The sequence below is a fragment of the Parambassis ranga genome, chromosome 8 (assembly GCF_900634625.1).
Source record: "Parambassis ranga chromosome 8, fParRan2.1, whole genome shotgun sequence".
NCBI classification, from domain to species: domain Eukaryota; kingdom Metazoa; phylum Chordata; class Actinopteri; family Ambassidae; genus Parambassis; species Parambassis ranga.
The window spans coordinates 14,498,767-14,518,039 of record NC_041029.1 but is presented as its reverse complement, the minus strand read 5'-3'; the positions used below and the strand labels follow the sequence as shown (position 1 = coordinate 14,518,039).

The 19,273-nt window shown below is 47.0% G+C and overlaps 1 protein-coding gene across 2 annotated transcripts; it reads left to right on the top strand.

Annotated features, from left to right (window-relative positions):
- Positions 1-6,781: 6,781 nt before the first annotated feature.
- On the top strand, positions 6,782-11,758 carry LOC114439720 (somatostatin receptor type 5-like). Of its 2 annotated transcripts, none has more exons than XM_028411857.1 (4): positions 6,782-7,075; positions 9,013-9,725; positions 9,817-10,161; positions 10,695-11,758. In XM_028411857.1, exons 2-4 carry the CDS (start codon positions 9,057-9,059, stop codon positions 10,761-10,763), a joined length of 1,083 nt encoding a protein of 360 aa, XP_028267658.1. In that variant the 5' UTR covers positions 6,782-7,075; positions 9,013-9,056; the 3' UTR covers positions 10,764-11,758. The 2 variants fall into 2 exon arrangements, with proteins under 2 accessions (XP_028267658.1, XP_028267657.1); XM_028411856.1 differs by lacking the exon at positions 6,782-7,075 and adding an exon at positions 8,405-8,879.
- The last annotated feature ends 7,515 nt before the right edge of the window (positions 11,759-19,273 follow it).

Here is a 19,273-nt window from a genome sequence, read left to right as displayed (position 1 = left end):
CGCTCTAGCCGGGTTGATTTCTCCAGTGTGAACGGGGTCAAAGAAGTCACTAATGGAGGCAACATTGTCGCAAGAACACTGTAAAACAACAACATCTGGATGTTGTTGTATTGAGGGCAATTCATTTGCAGCTTGACCCCATCTCACACACCCAAGCAACATCCACATGTTGTGTATCAAACACACTTGCAGGCAAAAACAGACAGAGGTCAGCAATGGACGACAGACAGGTTCAAAGTAGAGGAGCTTCAATAGTAGTATGAATAATAACATATAAGGGGCTGTAAAGGTGCTGCCAAATGTTGCTGTCCTTCTCCCTGTTTCCTCATGTCTGGTATGTTTAGGTGCATGTTGCTAATGCTAGATGTTTAGCATGCTGTTGTCAAGAGAGCTGAAAAGAAAATGGAGCCAACAGGCTTGAAAAGACTGCAGTTCCTTAATCTGCCACCTGATGCCTGTTCCTAAAAGTGAATCAATCCGCACAGATTACATCACAGATGTTCGTCCAAGTCATATTGACCTGGACAGCTGGCAGCAGGCAGACAGAGCAGCCAATCGAAGACGAGCAGGAAGAAAACAGACGTGTGGGAAACCTGGAAGAAAGAAAATCTTTTAATCAACCAGCAGCTTCACCACATTTGGAGCCGGGTTTGCAGGAGGAGGAGTCAACTTTCTTTGTTTTGTTTTCTTATTTACACTCTTCCTCATTTTGACCTCAAGTACTTCTTTTCTTTAAAAGGACGTCATCCACATCTCTGGTGTAATCCTGCAGCTATTGTGCAGCCCGGCACACCAATCTGAGAGAGTGAAGTCGGGTCAAAGGGAGGAACCGGAGCTCTTCCTTTCACTGAACACTGAACACATCTCAGAGCCTCTTTGTGCTGATCACACAGTGAAAAGTTGGAAACGTGTCTTTGATGCTTTAAAAGTGTATTTTCTAACATGATGTGTGTAGGACTGACATGTTGTAACGGTGTCTGACCTTCCTCCCACGCTGCTCTGACTCTGTTATCAGAGGAGTTACTAATGCAGAACCTGCTGGATAACAATCATTAACTAGTTACAGCAGGACTGAACACGGTGGTTCAAACTGATTAATGCATTCACTGTAAAGCAAAACTGTTCTTGGTAACGTTTTTCTATTGTAACGTTTGTTGTTGTTGTTGTTTCACTTTTCATGTTACCATGGCAACCGAAATGGGCGTAAAGAGACGGGAATGTATAAACACTTTTTTTTGTCTGTGAGGTAGATGATCATCCACTGATGTGCCTTAAAGCCACTGTGCAGAACCTCTGTCTCCCCCTTCTGGCAGGGAGAGTCATTACACAAACACTGCCAGCAGCACGGTCATATGCCTACATATTTTACAAGTATCAATAATCTCACCTCTCTTTGCTATTTTTGGCCGCCATGGCAACAGTTCTGAACTGAGCATACAATAATATATAGATGTGACCACAAGAGGGCGCCACATGTGCACACAGCACCTTTGCATTTTGTTGTTTTGGCAGTAAACAGTGATAGTGTTGGGATATTTAGTGACTCCTCATGTTAAATGTTAAAGTCTGGAGTTTGTTTACAAAGTGAAAAAGCTTCTTCATGTATTCTTACATTACTTGTGTTCTCAGTGTGTGAGTGAAAGTCTGTGTCTGAGAGGCAGACACCGCCTCCACCTTTAACACCAGACTTAAAGCCTTCCTGCTTAGTAAGGGGTGTAGTTATCCTCAGACAGAGTGTGGAGGGCTGGTAGGTGTAGATACAGTCACTTCCTGACATACAGCCACAGGTAGAACAGAATACTAACTCTTAGTCTTTATTCTTCAAACATGATCCACTGAGCAGCTCCCCCCACCTCCTCAACACCACCACCATCTTTATTCCCCCACCTCCTCTAATGACCCATTATTTCATGTCACTAGCTGTGTGTCCAGTCGTCCTCCCACTCTCTCTCTGTATCTTTCCGCAGGTCTCTCTCTCTCCCCCTCTCTCTCTCTGTATCTTTCTGCAGGTCTCTCTCCCTCCCTCCCTCTCTCTCTGCAGGTCTCTCTCTCTCTCTCCTCTCCCTCTCTCCCCCTCTCTCTCTCTGTATCTTTCTGCAGGTCTCTCTCCCTCCCTCCCTCTCTCTCTGCAGGTCTCTCTCTCTCTCTCCTCTCCCTCTCTCCCCCTCTCTCTCCCTGTATCTTTCTGCAGGTCTCTCTCTCTCTCTCTCTCTCTCTCTGCAGGTCTCTCCCTCTCTCCCCCTCTATCTCCCTGTCTCTCTCTCTCCCTCTCTCTCTCTCTCTGCGGGTCTCTCTCTCTCTCTCTCCTCTCCCTCTCTCCCCCTCTCTCTCCCTGTATCTTTCTGCAGGTCTCTCTCTCTCTCTCTCTCTCTACAGGTCTCTCTCTCTCCTCTCCCTCTCTCCCCTTCTCTCTCCCTCCCTCTCTCTCTGCAGGTCTCTCTCCCTCCAGATCAGCATGCTGATCTGCATTCGGCCTTCTGACAAACTCAGAGTCTACTGTCAACACCTGCCTATGTTGTAGTGTCAGTATAATTAACTTGAAGAACACGTCATGATGCAAATGATGTTTATGACATGTCTCTCTCTCTCTCCTTCCTCTCTATCCTGTCCTCCTCTTCTTCTTCTCCTCTACCCGGCTGACTGTCAGCAGGATGGGTCTCCCTTGTGAGCCGGGTCCTGCTCGAGGTTTCCTCCCGTTAAGAAGGAGCTTTTCCCGACACTGTCTGCTTGCTCAGTGTTCTAAAAAACACACAAACATTGAAATACTATCGACCTTTTCTTCACGTTGTCATCCTGGCTGACATGCTGTGATCCACTGAGGCGGACACAACAGATAATTACAGTTGTTAGCCTAACAGCGTATGAGTCACTTCAGCTCACGCTTCCCTTTTCTGTGGTCATTGTTCTCTCCTCTGATTAAAACCCGCTGCAATCAAAGGGGTCTGATCCCATGTGGAGCTGGAGGAGGACATCGTCATTATTACCAGAGCGGAGGAATGACCTGCAGACCTGAAGCCCTCTTTTACCAGGAGGTCCTGTTCACACACCAGGTGATTCATGGCTTTCCAGGTCTGTGCACACTGGAAACAGCAGTCACATGACTTCAGGTGAGCTCTCATCTGGTCACAGAGTACGGTCTAACCTTGCTGAGGCCTCAGAGGAACGTGGGTCCTCCTGGATTCTAAGGTTGGATTTTCTCAGCTAGCAGGCTAACACTGATTAGCATAGGGGTGTTTTTCTGACTGGTGCAGGCACAGCATGCCTCTAAATAATGGGTTGTCGTCTTGAACTGAAATGTCTGTTATTTTGTTGATGAACACATTATTATTATCATTATTATTTTCCCCGCTTTCATTTTTCCAGGCTTCATCTCTGAGCCTCTCTTTATTGATTCTCTCCCACACTTGTAATAACTGATGCATGGATAAATGGAAATCTGCTCCGTCAAACTATCAACGACCAAATCAGACTAACACAGTTATCCATGTGCAAACAACATGATCCAGCTGCTAGATCTAATAATAATGTGTGTGTGTGTGTTTTCATATAGCCGCTGTCATCTCTGTGCCTGTGTGCTTCTGACGGTAACACGTTTACATCTGCATGTTACCGTCCTCTTCTCTGTTTAACGACCCATTTGTTACAATAACTTGTTGTTTTTCTCTTTTATTAAAAATGAGGCTGTCTGGAAATGACCGTGACCCGGGGACTGTGTGTATTTATCCTTTAGTTTGATTTCCTGTCGTTGAAGAATAGAAGCTTACTGCAGTCAAATCCTTCATTATTCACTGTCACTGCTTCATTAAATCACACACACACACACACACACACTTCCGAGCTGTTTCTGCAGAACGTGTGTTTCTGCATGCAGGGAGGGGGTTAATTATCAAAGCTAAATTATACGTTTTCGTCTGTCATCTTCTCATCCCATCAACTTATAATTATGTTTATTTTCATAATAAAATGGACCCTTTCAGACTGATTTGCCCCGTTCTGCACACAACACACATTGTGTGGTATTTATAGGCACACATTTAACCAGATGGAAAGTTTCTACATCTATAGCCTACATGAAGACATGCATGTTTATTACTGATTTTCATGCAGTGCAAACAGTCAGAGCCGTTAGCCAGCTAGCTATCACTTCGCCACCAAGCTCGGCCGTGGCTTTATAGTGCAGGGAAACAGTTACTGATGCTCAGAATGTGTGCTTCTGCAACAACATGATGCTAACTGCAGTTCACTTCATGGCCACAGGTGTCACTGTTATTTCTGATTCGAACGTTTTTAACCCTTAAAGGTCACACAGGTGCAGCAATTCACTGAAACTGTGATGATGGACTTCACCTGTGACTTAACATTAACCTTTTAACTACTGGCTCTTCCCTCACTGGTGCAGCAGGGGTCCCTGTTTAGCTGGTCTGTAGTGTCTGGGAGTGTTTGGCTCAAATGTGTGTGTTTTAAATAAAAACATGGTGCTGAAATGTGAAGATGTGTTTTCCTCCCTGTTACAGAGTGTCTGTAAACACAGACCACACACACACACAACTGATGTACTCACCCTTTAAACATGTAAACATGACAGTTTGTGTTGCTTGATACTGATTGATCCACACACATCTGAGTCTTTCAGACCCGTTCTGGCCCTGTGGACCTTCAGGAGCCAATGTTATCTGTGTGAGCCTCCGGCAGGACGTCTCATGGTGCTACCAGCCAGAGCTGCTTGTGCCCATATGTTGCCTCCCTTCATGTCACTGTGGGCAGTCAACAGCTCCATCTGGAGTCAGTGTGGAGAAACAGCCTCATTAACAACCCGGGGCAGAATAAAACCGAGTCCACCCGGCTGGTTTTGAAGTTCACACTTTTACACCACTTTTTAATTCCAAATTGAAGTGGAGGGTAAATAATGAGAGGAATCTTTCCAGCCAAAGCTGACATCCAATTAAAACTGCATTAAAGCATATTATATGAATATGACCACAGAGAGTTGACTCACCTAATATTAATCCACTTCATCCCACAGTCAGGCAGGCAGAGGGGGCGATGGCAGCTCCGCGTGCAGACTGACGGAGGACCTGAGTGTTCTTTATCTCCTGACCTACACAGCGGCAGCCACAGAGCCGCCACCGAGGACATCATCTCATTAATGTCTGCCTTCATTTCAGTCCCCCGCGCGCACACACACACTGCTTCTCCTCTTTATAATCAGAGGTGGAGTATTGACTCAGCCGGGTTGGGACCTCGTCTGGGTTACAAACACATCAGTCGCACTCCATTTACCTTTAAAGAGTTCTGCCATTGATCCCTGCCAGCTTCTTGTCGTCAGACAGACACAGAGGGTGAGTGACACCAGCTCCTATACCAGCCCACAGAGGGGAGGCCGGATATAGAAAAAGCAGGAGGTGCATGCCAAGTGCTCGGAGCCAGACTGACTCATCTGGGCAGAGAAAGGAAGAACCAACAGCTGTCTGCTCCCCTTAGAAATAAATATGTGAACAACTGGCAGATAGGCCTGAAGTAACCGGAACCAAAACATAGAGTCAGTACACAGGAGACAAGATCCATGACATGATCCAAGAACACAGAGCGGGTATCACCCAGGAGGAATGCAGTTATCCACAACAAACTCCCAGTGACCGAGCGGTCAGCTCACTGTGGGCCTTATGAGAAGATCCAGAGACCATCTGTCATTTCTGAGGAGGATCCTGAGAGAGTTCTGCAGCAGTCTGTAACCATGGATCAGACTTGGGTCCACCACCTCCAACAAGAGAGCAGAGAACAATCCAAACAGTGGAAACAGACAGAGTCTCCAAATCAGTGAGGTCTGCATCAAGGTGATGGTCTCTGTTTTCTGCTGCTGGACCACCTGGAAAAGGGTCACACTGTTACAGGGGCCGACTACACTGACCATGATGGCGCTGTGGCCGATGTACACATGGTGGAGGTGGAGTGGATGGTGGCTCAAACTTTGATCCAGATTTGATCATAGTTTGTGTTAAAACAACAACACTAAAGACATTTTATGAGGGAGAATTGTCCCAGCTCTCTTGGTCTCTTTTATCACCATGGCAACTAAACCCATTTTATGAATGACGTGTCTCTCGCCGTGTTGTTCCTCCAAATGCTTCAGTTCCAAAAGGAAACATTTGGACAAACAGGTAAATGAGCCGTGGCATCATCCTGGCACATCAGGTGCCACCACAGCGCGCCCGCGGCCCACAGCACTGTTTACACTTACACTCAGAAAGCAGCGCAGCGGCTCCGGATAGAACCGGTGCTGCGTGGCCTGTGAGGCTGGAAGACGCAGACATGACATGGGCTTCTCTCTCTGTGTGTGTGTGTGTGTGTGTGTGTGTGTGCAGCAGCCTGTTGTTAACAGGACGCTGACCCGGATGACAACAACATGAAACTAATGGCCTTAAAAGTAGGCAGCTTTCCCACATAATCACCATCAAAGCTGCCCTCCTCTGTGTTTCCATCCCAGCCTCATCTCTCTGCCTGCTTCAGGTGCCCGGGGCCGCCATCAAGGTAATTTACTCCCCTGGCTGTGTCTCCTCTCGGTCTTACACACATATAAAAAAGTATCACTTTATGATTGACTGGAAGGCTGAGCTATAAACACCCCTGATGCACCGAGAAGGAGGCTTTCACACCAGCAACTGGTCTTGGCTGTGAGGTGATTAAAACCACCCATGGGTGGGACTTTCACGTCCAAAGGCGGGCTGATGTTCCCCATACATAAATACACAGAGGCACAGCGTGACCCAGCCAGTGACTTCTCCTCCGCTCAGGAAGGAGCACCTCCCTCCACGCGTGAGATGTTTGTGTTTTTTTTTATTTGATAACTGCGCGCTTTATGAACATTAACTGTGTTTTTGGCACCTCTGGCCATGGAGATCTGCACGCGCTGACAGCAGGGAAATGCCTCAGGATGAAAAGTCGAATATGAGGTGGTGTGAGTTTCAAACAGCGGGAGAAAAGAGCGGAGAAAGTGGACGTTTCCAGAACCGAACGAGAGCCGGAGAGGCGCATCAGTTCGCTGGATAGAGGAGAGAGGCGCACCAAGAGCGCACAGGTAGGAGCGAGCCCCCCCGGCCTGAAGCTGATGCAGTGTTTGATTCACTGATGATCGTGGTTGTGGGCTGACAGTGTGGACTGATAAAGTCAAGGGGACCCGGCTCTCAGGTATTTGTTTTCTCAACAGCAGGCTGCGGGCTGCGCGTCACCGCCGTGTTGTTGGAGCGCGGTTCACTGCATCTTCACGTCAAACACATTCTAACAGCCTCAGGTGGTAACGACTGACCACTGACGGTTAAAAGACAACCAGATGACTGTAGGTCACCCCCCCCCACACACACACACACATAGGCAGCAGGTGAGGGCATGGCTTTCCTTACATTACAATAGGCTATGTTTCTGCGCATCCCGGAGTTCAAACTTTGTGCAAAGTGCAGAATGTTAATTCAGAACTAATGCTAATGTTTCCTTCAGACGTGATTCTAATCTAACAGCTGACTGTTCTGCAGATTTAGAGCATCTGTGCAGTTTAACGGAAGACAGTGACGCCCAAAAAATCCAATTTAAAATCAATAAGCAGTGATGCGTCGCTCCGGGAGTCCTGACCCAGATAGCCCGGATGGATTCAGGCTCCTGTCAGCACCACAGCCTGGATTGCTATTACGCAATTCATGCAAAAAATACAGTAACATAAAAAAATCATATCATATATGACTGTAAGCTGAACCGTCACTGTAGAAAACTAAACACTGTAAAAACACAAAAAAATACAAAATAAAAATACATTCTCACTTTTTCACTGCCCTTGAATGCACCATGTTTAAAATATAACTAAACTCTTACCTTATTATATGTTATTATGAGCGCCCCCCCCCCCCACACACACACACACAACTGCTAACAACCGACAACATTTTGTATAAACAGAAGGATCTGGAAGCCATGACTGACTGACTGAGTGGCGTCCAGCGAGTGTTTGGCTGAGCTGCAGCTCCTGGGGTCAACTTTAAAACAGAGAGGCTCAAAACGTGAAGAATAAATATTGATTTTCCAATATTCATCAAACTTATAGGCACATATAGATTCAATTTATTGAAAATCTTCAGCTCTAATCTATGTTGTTCTGCACACAGGCATGTGTGTTTTTCTGTGTGTGTGTGTCTCTGTGTCTGTGTGTGTCTCTGTGTGTTTGTGTGTGTGTGTGTCTCTGTGTGTGTGTCTCTGTCTGTGTGTGTCTCTGTCTGTGTGTGTGTCTCTGTGTCTGTGTGTGTCTCTGTGTGTTTGTGTGTGTGTGTGTGTGTCTCTCTGTGTGTGTGTCTCTGTCTGTGTGTGTGTGTGTCTCTGTGTCTCTCTGTGTGTCTGTGTGTGTGTCTCTGTGTCTCTGTGTGTGTGTCTGTGTGTGTGTCTCTGTGTGTGTGTCTGTGTGTCTCTGTGTCTCTGTGTGTGTGTGTGTGTGTGTTCTCTGCTTGTAGCCATGATTGTGTTGTTTCCATACATTACTTACATAGCTCTGTGTTGCAGTAAATGTTTCCATACGTGTTGTAGAGAACATGGCTGTCGGGTCAAGAGGGTTAACAAAGGGTTAACAAAGGAATTCGGCCTTGTTTGAATTTTTAGCTGCATGTGAACTTGATGACGTAACGCATGCAGCTTCGGCGTGTCATTTATGGATGTCCAGATGAAGCTGGTAACTTCTGCTGAGTGGGTTTGTTTTTTGGACTCTCTCTTTTGTTCTCGCCATCCTTCAGTGACGGTCCAGAGAAACTCGCTCAGTGCTCGTCTAAAGAGCAGCTTCCCATTAGGAGAATCGGCATGTTGGCCAGCTGCCAGACACTTGAGTGGAAAGTTTCCTGTGTCTCCTGGTAAATATGGGCTCAGAGCCCAGAGAGCTCCCCTGTGGTGTTGATGGTGGATTCTATGAAACACAAATTCACAGAACATCAGAACAGTGCCTGTAAAACGCTGCGTGTGTGTGTGTGTCTGCTCTCCCCTCAGTTGTTCCTGTATCGCCGCTGGACCCCAGCGCTCCACCCTCCGCCATGGACAGCTACAACTGGACGTCTGAAAATGTCAACACGTCTTCCTCCGAACTCTTCGCCACCACCGGCAACATGTCGGACATCCCCACGCCGATGCCCTTCAGCGAGGTCACGGCGGTCATCTACACCATTGTCTTCATCGTGGGTTTCCTCGGCAACACGCTGGCCATCTACGTGATGCTGCGCTACGCCAAGATGAAGACCGTGACCAACATGTACATCCTGAACCTGGCCGTCGCGGACGAGCTCTACATCCTGGGAATCCCCTTCCTGGGCACCAACAGCGCGCTCTCCTATTGGCCGTACGGGGATTTCTTCTGCAAGGTGTGCATGACCGCCGATGGCATGAGCCAGTTCGCCTCCACCTTCTGCCTGACGCTGATGAGCATCGACCGCTACCTCGCCGTGGTCTATCCCATCCGCAGCTCCAAATGGAGGAAGCCACAGGTGGCCAAGATCTTGAGCGGCCTGGTGTGGGTGGTGTCCTTCCTGATTGTGCTGCCGGTCACCATCTACTCCAGCGTGCAGGAAAAATTTGAGACCTGCAACATAAGCTGGCCTGAGCCCACTAATCTGTGGTCCATTGTGTTCATCTTGTACACGTCCATCCTGGGCTTCTTCGGGCCTCTGGTTGTCATCTGCCTCTGCTACCTGCTGATTGTAATCAAGGTAATGGGACAGACAAACCTCTGGCTCTAATCGATCCTGCTCATAATCTCCTAAAAGCTTTTTTACTCGCCTCTCTCTCTCTCTCTTGCAGGTGAGGTCAGCAGGGATGCGCGCGGGCCTCACTAAGCGGCGGAAGTCGGAGCGTAAGGTGACCCGCATGGTGGTCATCATCGTGTTGGTGTTCGTGCTCTGCTGGCTGCCATTCTTCACCGCCAACATCGTCAACCTGATCCACATCATCCCAGAGAACAAAACCACCGCCGCAATCTACTTCTCCCTCGTCATTCTCACTTACGTCAACTCCTGCGCCAACCCCATCCTCTACGGCTTCCTGTCCGACAACTTCAAGCAGAGCTTCCAGAAGGTTCTCTGCCTCTACAAACCCAACGGCGCCAGCACTGCGGACCTGGTAGTGGGCAGACAGAACGCCACAAAGGTGAATCAGGATCCGACACAGACAGAATAAAGACACAGCTTCTGCTTCTGCACAGCAGCTTTACTCGTTCAGGTGCAGAGCGTAGCTCTGGTTCCATCAGAGTGATGAGTTTAAACCAAGGATACGTTTTTTTTAAGGTTTTATGCAGACAAATGTTTAGCTACCCAATGTAGGAACATAAGGCTCCCATGGCTAATCTGTAAGTTAGCATCATGATGTAGCTAACATCAGACTCATGCAGAGTAGCTTATAGCTAATCTGTACAAAGCTAGCTAGCGGTTTGCGTCATCAGCTAATGTTATGACGTAACCAACCCCAGATGCATTCAGTATATCTCAGTCAGAGCTTGCTGGCTAAGTTTAGCTTTAATTAATTTAAACTTAACTTTACACTCAGACTAATTTGGTGTTTTCATGATGAAGTAAACAACACCCGATCCATGTAGTGTAGCTAGGTCTCACTTTTATGGGTGGAAAGCTGCTCGTGAGTTCTTCCTCTTGTTGTGGCTCTAACCCGGCGCTGTGTCTGTGCAGATGGAGGTCATTAGGAACCCTGCTGACAACGAGCCAATCAATTCAAAGCATGTGGTGAACGGGCAGTGATCCGCCATGGACTGATGGTCCTCCACAGGGACCACTTACCCTCCGGGGCTCGCTGACTCTCTGCAGAGGATGAGAGCAGCAGCAGAGCTCTGATGTAAACATGCTGTAAAGCTCTGTACAGCCTCGGACTTGATCCTCTTTTATCGGAGACTTTACAGTATTTTTGATTTCTTTTGGCTTCTTTGTTGTGATGGACTCGTTCAACAAAGATGTGAAAACTGAGAAAGCACAGCCAAGTATCTTCTTCGTCCTCCTGTGGACGTCACGCTCTGACTTCCAACTGGCGGACTGCGACCTTTGACCCTCCGCACCGTTCAGACCGAGCGCTGCCCAATTGAAGCTTAGTGAACACTGTTCCTGTCTCAGTGGGGTGTTGGAAACATGGTGAACGCTCCACGTGTTGGACTGAACATGAACACATGGTGGAGCCTGTTGGGGCTGCTGACACACAGGTTCATACCTGCCGTCCTCCATCAGCGTCATGGCGGCTCTCACGTCTCCAGTCTGAAGAACAACGGCAGCTCCATGCTTGAATGTTAACTTTCAACAGTTCAGCCTTTTTTTAGTCTTGTAAATAAAAACAACGAAAACATGTAGAGCCTGACACAACTCCGATTCATTATATCGAAGAAGGAGAAGTTACTCTGAAACTTTTTAACGTTTAGACGTATATATAACTTTATGTTGAGTCAGGGCGCCCTCTGATGGGCGAACTCTACGATGACACCGTGTCTAAACAGTCCTGAGCATCTTTCTTCTGTAAATGATGTTTCAGAACAAAAATAAAGATTTAAATGATATTGATAGGAACATATCTGTGATGAGCCAGGTAAGCAGCTGATGGCTGACTTTCTGGTTTCTCCTGTTCTTCATGGTGGTGGGAGTTTGTTTGTTTGTGGATACATTTGTGCTTGTTGTGCGTACAGTGTACACTCTGAGAGACAGAGGAGGACACACGGTTTTTATCTGAGAAATAAATCTGGCAGCCTTTTGAACCATCTGACTCTGTTGTGAATGCCACTCTCTCATGTCACTCATGAATGTTGTTTTTGTGTGTGTGTGTTATACGCTGCTGTATAAACAGGCCACAGAGTCATTGTGTTGAGAAGCAGCAGCAGAGACGTGACCTTTGGAGCTGATCCACGGCTCCACTGGTGAGGACAACAGGTCAGAGTGGATATGAACAAAGCAGCCAGCTCTGCCCTCTGAGCGGCGAGTGAACGCAGCGTCATGAGCTCTGTCGCTCATTCATGCTTCTGTTCCAAAACACGGTGTCAAAGTCAAGTTACTGTCTGGAGAGCAGACACTGGAGAGCAGGCACGGACCTCCTCCTGCTCCTCTTCCTCCTCCTTCAGCTCGTCCAGCTTGTTGGTTGATGGATGATTCTCACCAACACTGCAGCACCTCATCTTCTTCTTCTTCTTCTTCTTCTTCTTCTACACCAGAGCTCAGGGCCACAACTAGCTTGTTAGCATGCTAGCTTCCTGCTGTCAGGTTAATCAGGGTTTAGGGTGGAGCTCAGATGCGCCCCCTGTCTGCAGTCCTCCTCCTCCTCCTGCTCAGCCCTTATTGCAGGTGTGTTTACTGACAACCTGCGTTCATGTGGGGGTACAAACACGCTCTCTGCCCTCCTCAGCTCCTGGTCGTCTCTCTGTTTATGGTCCTGGTATTTTTCCATCGACCGCAATGTCAAACAATAATAAAAAACAAAAGCACTCAAACACGGAGCTGTCTGACTCTCAGCTGATTCCCAGAAGGTTCGTCTGTGCACGTAATCAGAGTATATACTGTACACACATACACGCACTGTACACAGACACACACACACTTTCCTAACAAACCTCATGTTTTAGGCAGGAATGGTTTATTTTGTTACATATTCAGGGAGCTTTGAAGATCTGAGACACCACGTCGAGCATGTTTCATCCTACAGCCTCAGGTGGGCAGAGGCAGCACCCGCCTGTCCTCATAGCTCTCCACACTCCTCCACCTTCAGCTTCTACCTCCACAGTCTACTGATGTGAACTTCACATAAGACACGTACAGCTGAAGGCCACGGACTGTCCATACACCCCCCCTCCCTCCATGTTTCTGGGTCCCTACGCAGCCAATTAAAGTCTGATGAAGGGTGGTGAGTTCAGGCATCAGGTGGACGGACGGACAGACAAGTGTCATCATCTAAATCCTCATGATCCACTCTGAAGCTGCAACAATGAGTCAGAGGATGGAAGTTTGAACCAACCAGTTAGATTGACTGATTTATTATCAGTCAATCAATCAATCAATCAGCTGCAGATCTGGTACAGACCAGCTGAAGCAGACTAGTGTGTCCGCTTACTTTTGGTCACATGGTGGAATGCAGAATAACCAGACTAGCTTAGCGTTGCTGTTGATCTCGGCGGCGCAGGTCCTACTGGTCGGTTGAGTGCCTGAGGTCAAACTGAGCTGCCTGACTGACTGACTGACTGACTGCCTCAGGTTTGAGGTGGTTGGAGTCAGTTGTTGTGTTTTTTTGTTGTTAACGTGCGATCTAAGACACAAACTACACACTGAGGACCGTCCAGTCTGACCCATGGCTATGTTAATGATGTTTTAACCCCGACTGTACCGATAATCCCTTTTTAACACCTTTCACTCTGTGTCTTTGAAAATCTATCATCAGCTGCCATTACACCATAAAAATAAAAGAAGTGATGATTTATTATTATGCAGTATATTGTGATTTATTATGTATGAACCTGCGTGTGTTTTTATGTCAGCTGATATTTAACCCTGCAGCAGCTATACCCCGCCTCCTGTCTGTGTTTCTGCTTTTTTGATGAGGGTTTATTGTCTTTTTATCTCTCTGCACTGTGACAGCAGCAGATAAATGATCAGCTGTTCAGGCTCTGGCCTCTGGGTATCTTCCAGGAAGTCAGACAGCTTGATTTTAAGTGGAAGATAACGGCGAGCGTGGGACACATCACTGAGAAGAGGTACATCAGACAGCGGAGAAAGGACCACACCCGCTGCTGTGTGTTGACTCAATCTGATTGACGAGGAATGTCACACAGGCAGACACACACACACACACACACACACACATGGGCGGTTTGTGGCTGATAAACCCATCTGTCAATCTGTGGGGTGACAGGCACAGCAAAGGCACAGCTTGGGGTCAGGATGTGGTTAATCATGTGTCCCAGCCAGGATTTATATGTGGGCCCCACATGGATCAAGAGTGGGCTGACTTTATGGGCCCCAAGTGGGTTCCACGGTGGCCCCTAACTAAACACTAGTTAGACTCAGAGCTTGTAGGGCAAACACATGCAGGGCCAGCGTGGAACCTTAGACCCCGTTCACACTGGGAAAATCAATCCAGCTAGAGAGGGATTTAGGCCATATATGAACAAAGTGAAACCAGATATATCCTTATATATACCTTTCGGAGGTGGATTTAGCCAGATTGGCTTACATCTGGCTCAGGTCTGAACACAAATGCGGCTAGCGAATCCTGGTAGCAATGTGATACTTCCGGATTCACAGGGACAATGTCCGGGTCGCGTAAAAAAATTATATGTAAACAACCGTTGAACTACAACAGCTTTGTCCTGAATTTATTTTCAATAAACTGCTTTTTGAACTGAAAAAAAAAAACAAAGAACGAGCGACACGGGACAAAAAAAACACACAACGCATGCGCACGTGTGGTCCTACCACGGCCTGAACGGACTCCGTATATTACGAGGCGCCACCTAGCGGTTTGGAGGACTGTCTGTTTGAAAATAGGTCTGAACGTATCTAGTTTAAAGGCTATCTGGATTCAATCCCACTCTAGCTGGATTGACTTTCTCCAGTGTGAACAGGGCTTTAACCCATGTGGGGGCTGAGGCACTGTATAGTGTAATATGTATGGCTGGGATGCTGCAGGTGAGGAAGAAGTGAGGAACATGAGCCGGTCACAGACTTGTGCTTCTCACTGAAACTTAATGTTTAACTTTTCCTCTCAGACATGGTGCTGAGCTCAGAGCTTCTTCTGAGGACACTGCTCTGATGACACGTGCATTAACTCACGCTGACCCGCGCTCACTCTGAGCCGCTCGTTTCCATGTTTTTCTTTTCTATAAATCGGACGTTAAAGATGGTTTTAGATGCTCTAATCTGAAACACATTAGCAGCACATGGGTAACTTTTTGTGATTATGACGTGTGTGCCTTCAGCCCGAGGCTGCGCTGTCACACACTCTGAGAAATGAGCAGCACGAAAGCTGCAGCGGGGTTAATTATTCTGAAGGTCGTTAACATTATTAATGGCTGCGGCACATGGCTGTAAGTTCTGTGAGGCTTTTCCAGGAATGTATTTCTAAGTTACTCATCAAGGACGAACAAGAGCATGTGTGCTGCTTAAAATAATAATAAAAACATTTAATAAACAAGTCCACAAACATCCCGACAGACAAGCATCCTCACAGTAAACACGATGCTACCATCAGCATGAAAAGCTTGCGTTTCACCTGCGCACACCTGCAAGGCTACCATTGCCAGGCTGAAGCCTTCAATGCAAACAATTTAGCAAGCTAACAATCAGGCATAATGAAAAATGAGGCCAACACAAATGCTAACATGGAAGCTTCGGAATCGACGGCATCGTATACGATGCCAGAGCATATGTTATACAAACTTGCTAAGTTCTCAGGAATGGTAAAAGCTCAAGACTTTTGTTTTTTTTCTCTGAAAAGAAGACGCTTTAGGCTTTCTGTTCACGTACTCCGCCATGGCTCTGTGTTGTGTACAGGCTGTGTAAGTCTAGGTCAAAATCAGCGTCCAATCCGATAATCGAACGATATCACAAGGTGCTCAAATATCCAATTGTAGAGCCCTATGCTCTGACGTGTGACGTATTAAAGATGGTTAAAGAGACAGTATCTCCCCTGACTAGCTGGGTCGTCTACATGGCTGAAAAGCGGCTCTGAACGCAATAATAGACGCGTAGCAGACCGTTATCTCAGCTGCAAACAAGGATCATCAAGGCCAAATGCTACCATTACGTGTGAGTCTGCTGTGAACATGCTAACAATAGCATGCTGAGTATCATTGATTAATGTCTAATGTTTTGAGGAAAATGTGGTCAGAATGCTAAAATGCTAAGAGTGACATTGCTAACAAGGTGACATTCTGAGCTGAGTGCTATTGTTAGCGTGCTAAAACAGTAGCAGTGATGTTGATGGGTGTCTCACTGTTTCTAGACCATCATCTGAGAAGCTTGACTGAGCAGCGGAGGCTGTGATTACACTCGATAAGTGTGTAATCAACCTGCTCACTGTTTTGGGAATTCCAGTGAAAGTCAGGAAACACGAAACCTCTTTGTCTTTGTGTCTGAAGAGAGGAGTGATGGGGGGGTTGGGGGTCAGAAAGAGGAGAAGGAGGAGTGCGTTGCCCTGTGTGGTTAATTAAAACTGAGAGCTGTGCCCTTCTCCACCCCACAGTGTCTTCTGCTGCCTCCGCCGGGGTGGGGTACTCAGGATGCCTCTGTCCATTTCAATAATGCACACAAGATAATAGCTGCAGGAGAATAAACCCAAGATGAACAAAGTCTACCGGCTGGGCGAGTCTTTCCTCCTGACCTACGTCTGATATTTAAGTGACTCACTTACACACTGCAGTGTATGAGCTGCACAGCAGGGACGGCTTCAGTGTGTCAGCAGCAGTTAAAGCGTGCAGCGTCTGCAGGGCTGGTTTAAAACCGTCCTCCGCCACAGATCACAGCAATATAACCACACACAGTCCACGTAACAACCTAATCAATACTGTCGATCGGGGTGTCTGTCCCTACTGTGATCAAAGATGGATGAATTTCCTGAATCTGCACGGGAGGGTCCATCCGTCGCCATCTTAGCATCACATGACCGCGCCTCCGATTCTGTGCATCCTGTTTCCACGACTGCCCACTGGCCTGGCCTCCACCTTTCAGCACCATATATGGGTTAACTGGAAGTCCCTGGAAGTGCTCACACCCTCACTTATGTGGAAGTCTTGATATATATCAAGCAAATGAGTCACATAAAAATTCTCTCCGCGTACAGACATCATAAAAGCGTTTCCATGGAAACCAAAACCATTTCATACCAGGCTGTAAACATGTTGATCTCGGCTGTAAAGCTGGAGGTCTGTGAGGATGGACTGAGCAGCAAGAGACCAAGAGAGAGACGAGACTCTATGTGAAGGGGTTAAAACCTGTAGTTCACTCCATGGCCTCTAGGGGCTGACTCACATTTACACAGTGTTACCAGTCTGTGACCACTTTGAGTAACACAGCCCCCCTTTACCTGTATGTGGAGTTCAGGTGGATCGTGATGCTGTTACCATGGTGACGGGCAGAGCCCCCTACATAGACTCAAAGCAGCTCTTAAGGAACCTGTGTGTGACATCAGGCTACAAAACCTGGAGCGTGTTTTGGTGCAGACGTTGCTTGTGTGTGTGTGTGTGTTGACTCATGGAGTCATTTAGGTGAAGCTGCAGCAGCTGTGACAAAGACTAAACTTGGACTTTCCCCCAGGAATCCTTCCCTGATGGCACCAACTGTCTTCTTTAATATAAACACTGAGCTGAATACCTCATTGTGTGTGTGTGTGTGTGTGTGTGTGTGTGTGTGTGTTGCTGACAGATGACTGACACACCCTTACCTACACCAGATAAAGGCTGCAGCATCACAGCGGCTGACGCTCCCCAGCTGTCTGTCTGTTATATCTGCAGCTCATCAATAAACTCCCCTCTCAGCTGTCAGTCAATAACCCACCACCACCACCATCACCCCCCCCCCCCTCTCCTTTGCAGACGAGTGTGAGAAAGCGAGCAGGATAACATAACTATATGCAGGATTGTGATGATTTCCACATCGCAATCAGTCTGTGAAGCAAAGCTCTGTCATCACAATCACAGCACGACACACATGATCAACACGATTCTGACTGTAAATGAGTTTTGGTTAAACTTTTACAAACGTGTGTGTTTGACACCTGGAATGTGAGGACTCTTAAAAAGTCTGAACATTTTGGTCACAAAATCTAAATGTGTTTACATCACAATGTCCTCACAAAGACAGAAGAACAGAGGTGTGTGTGCATGTGTCTTTGTGTGTATGTGTGTGTGTGTGTTTATGTATAGGGCCTCTAACCCTCCACACATACCATGTGAGGACATTTTGGGACCCGGGAGAGTTGAGATATGTTTGCATTGGAATGTCCTCACAGAGACAGGAGAACAGAGGTGTGTGTGTGTCCCACATGACTTCATGTGCGTCTTGTAATTTGGTGATCTGAATGCCAAGCTGCCACTTTAATTTACCTTCACACACACACACACACACACACACACACAGAGGTGGGGGATGTAGTTTAAACCTGCAGTAAATGTTTGGTCTGCTGTTTCATATTTTATCAGCCTGTCAGTTGGCCTGACTGTGAAAATTCTTGCCTTGCTGGAAAACATCTGTCCGAATTTATGAAGACCGAAACTTGGCGTGGAGACACTGAGTGTGTGTGTGTGTGTGTGAAAATAAAGAAAAGAATGTGCAACAAAGTGGGGTGAGGGCTCAGAAAAACATTACAACATCCAGAATATGTTGTTTTCTCTTTTTGTGTCCAGTCAGACGTTCTGAAGTTTGCACTTGCAGTTAGCGTCATTAACAGTCGATGGATCGTCCATTTAAAATCAGCTTAATGCTGCCCGTGAAGACACAATTGAAAACAATTCTGTTAGCTGTAATGCGGAGAGCAGGCTTGTTTTAGTCAAACTGTTGACTCACCATACCAACAAGGGGTTAACATTGCCTCTTGCACGACCAGGTGCACGGGTCGTCCAGCTTAATCCTTAGCTAGCTGGCTATGTTTGTTGGAGATTTCATTCTGATGCATGTTAAATTAGTGTAACTTCTCTTTACAATCTGATAGCAACCGATTAGTTCGGCAGTTTCGCTTTAAAACGAAGAATATGAATCATCTGCGGAAGCTATAAAACGCTAAAAACATCAGCCAATCCTGCGAGGCGCCCCTGCGCGTATAGTTGGCTGGTTGTCACTCTCTTCCTGCTCTGTGTGCACCAGAGAGGTACGTGCATGATGGGTGAACTCGAGAGAAAGGGGCGTGTGTTTACTTTCAAAATCTGGCTGACTCTCACTGAGTTTTCAAAATCTCCTACCCTACCTTTAAAGGTTCTACTCTTGTTTACAGTGACACCTGTGGCTGTGAAGTGAACTGCACTGCAGCCCTGGGCACTGAATCACTTCTGCTTTTGTTTACTGTTGTACTACATTGTTATGTTGCATGTTTTGTGTGTCATGTGTGTTGATCATGTTAGCTGGAGAAGTCACATGCCGGCTAACCCGGATCATATTTTATTAGTGACAGCATCAGTGAGCAAGCTAAGATTACTCAGCTAGCTATGACTCAGGTCACGGCTTACACATGTTGCATTCTGATAAAGCACTTTAAAAATAGCTACCCGGCCAATCTGGTGATAATCCACACTGTTTGT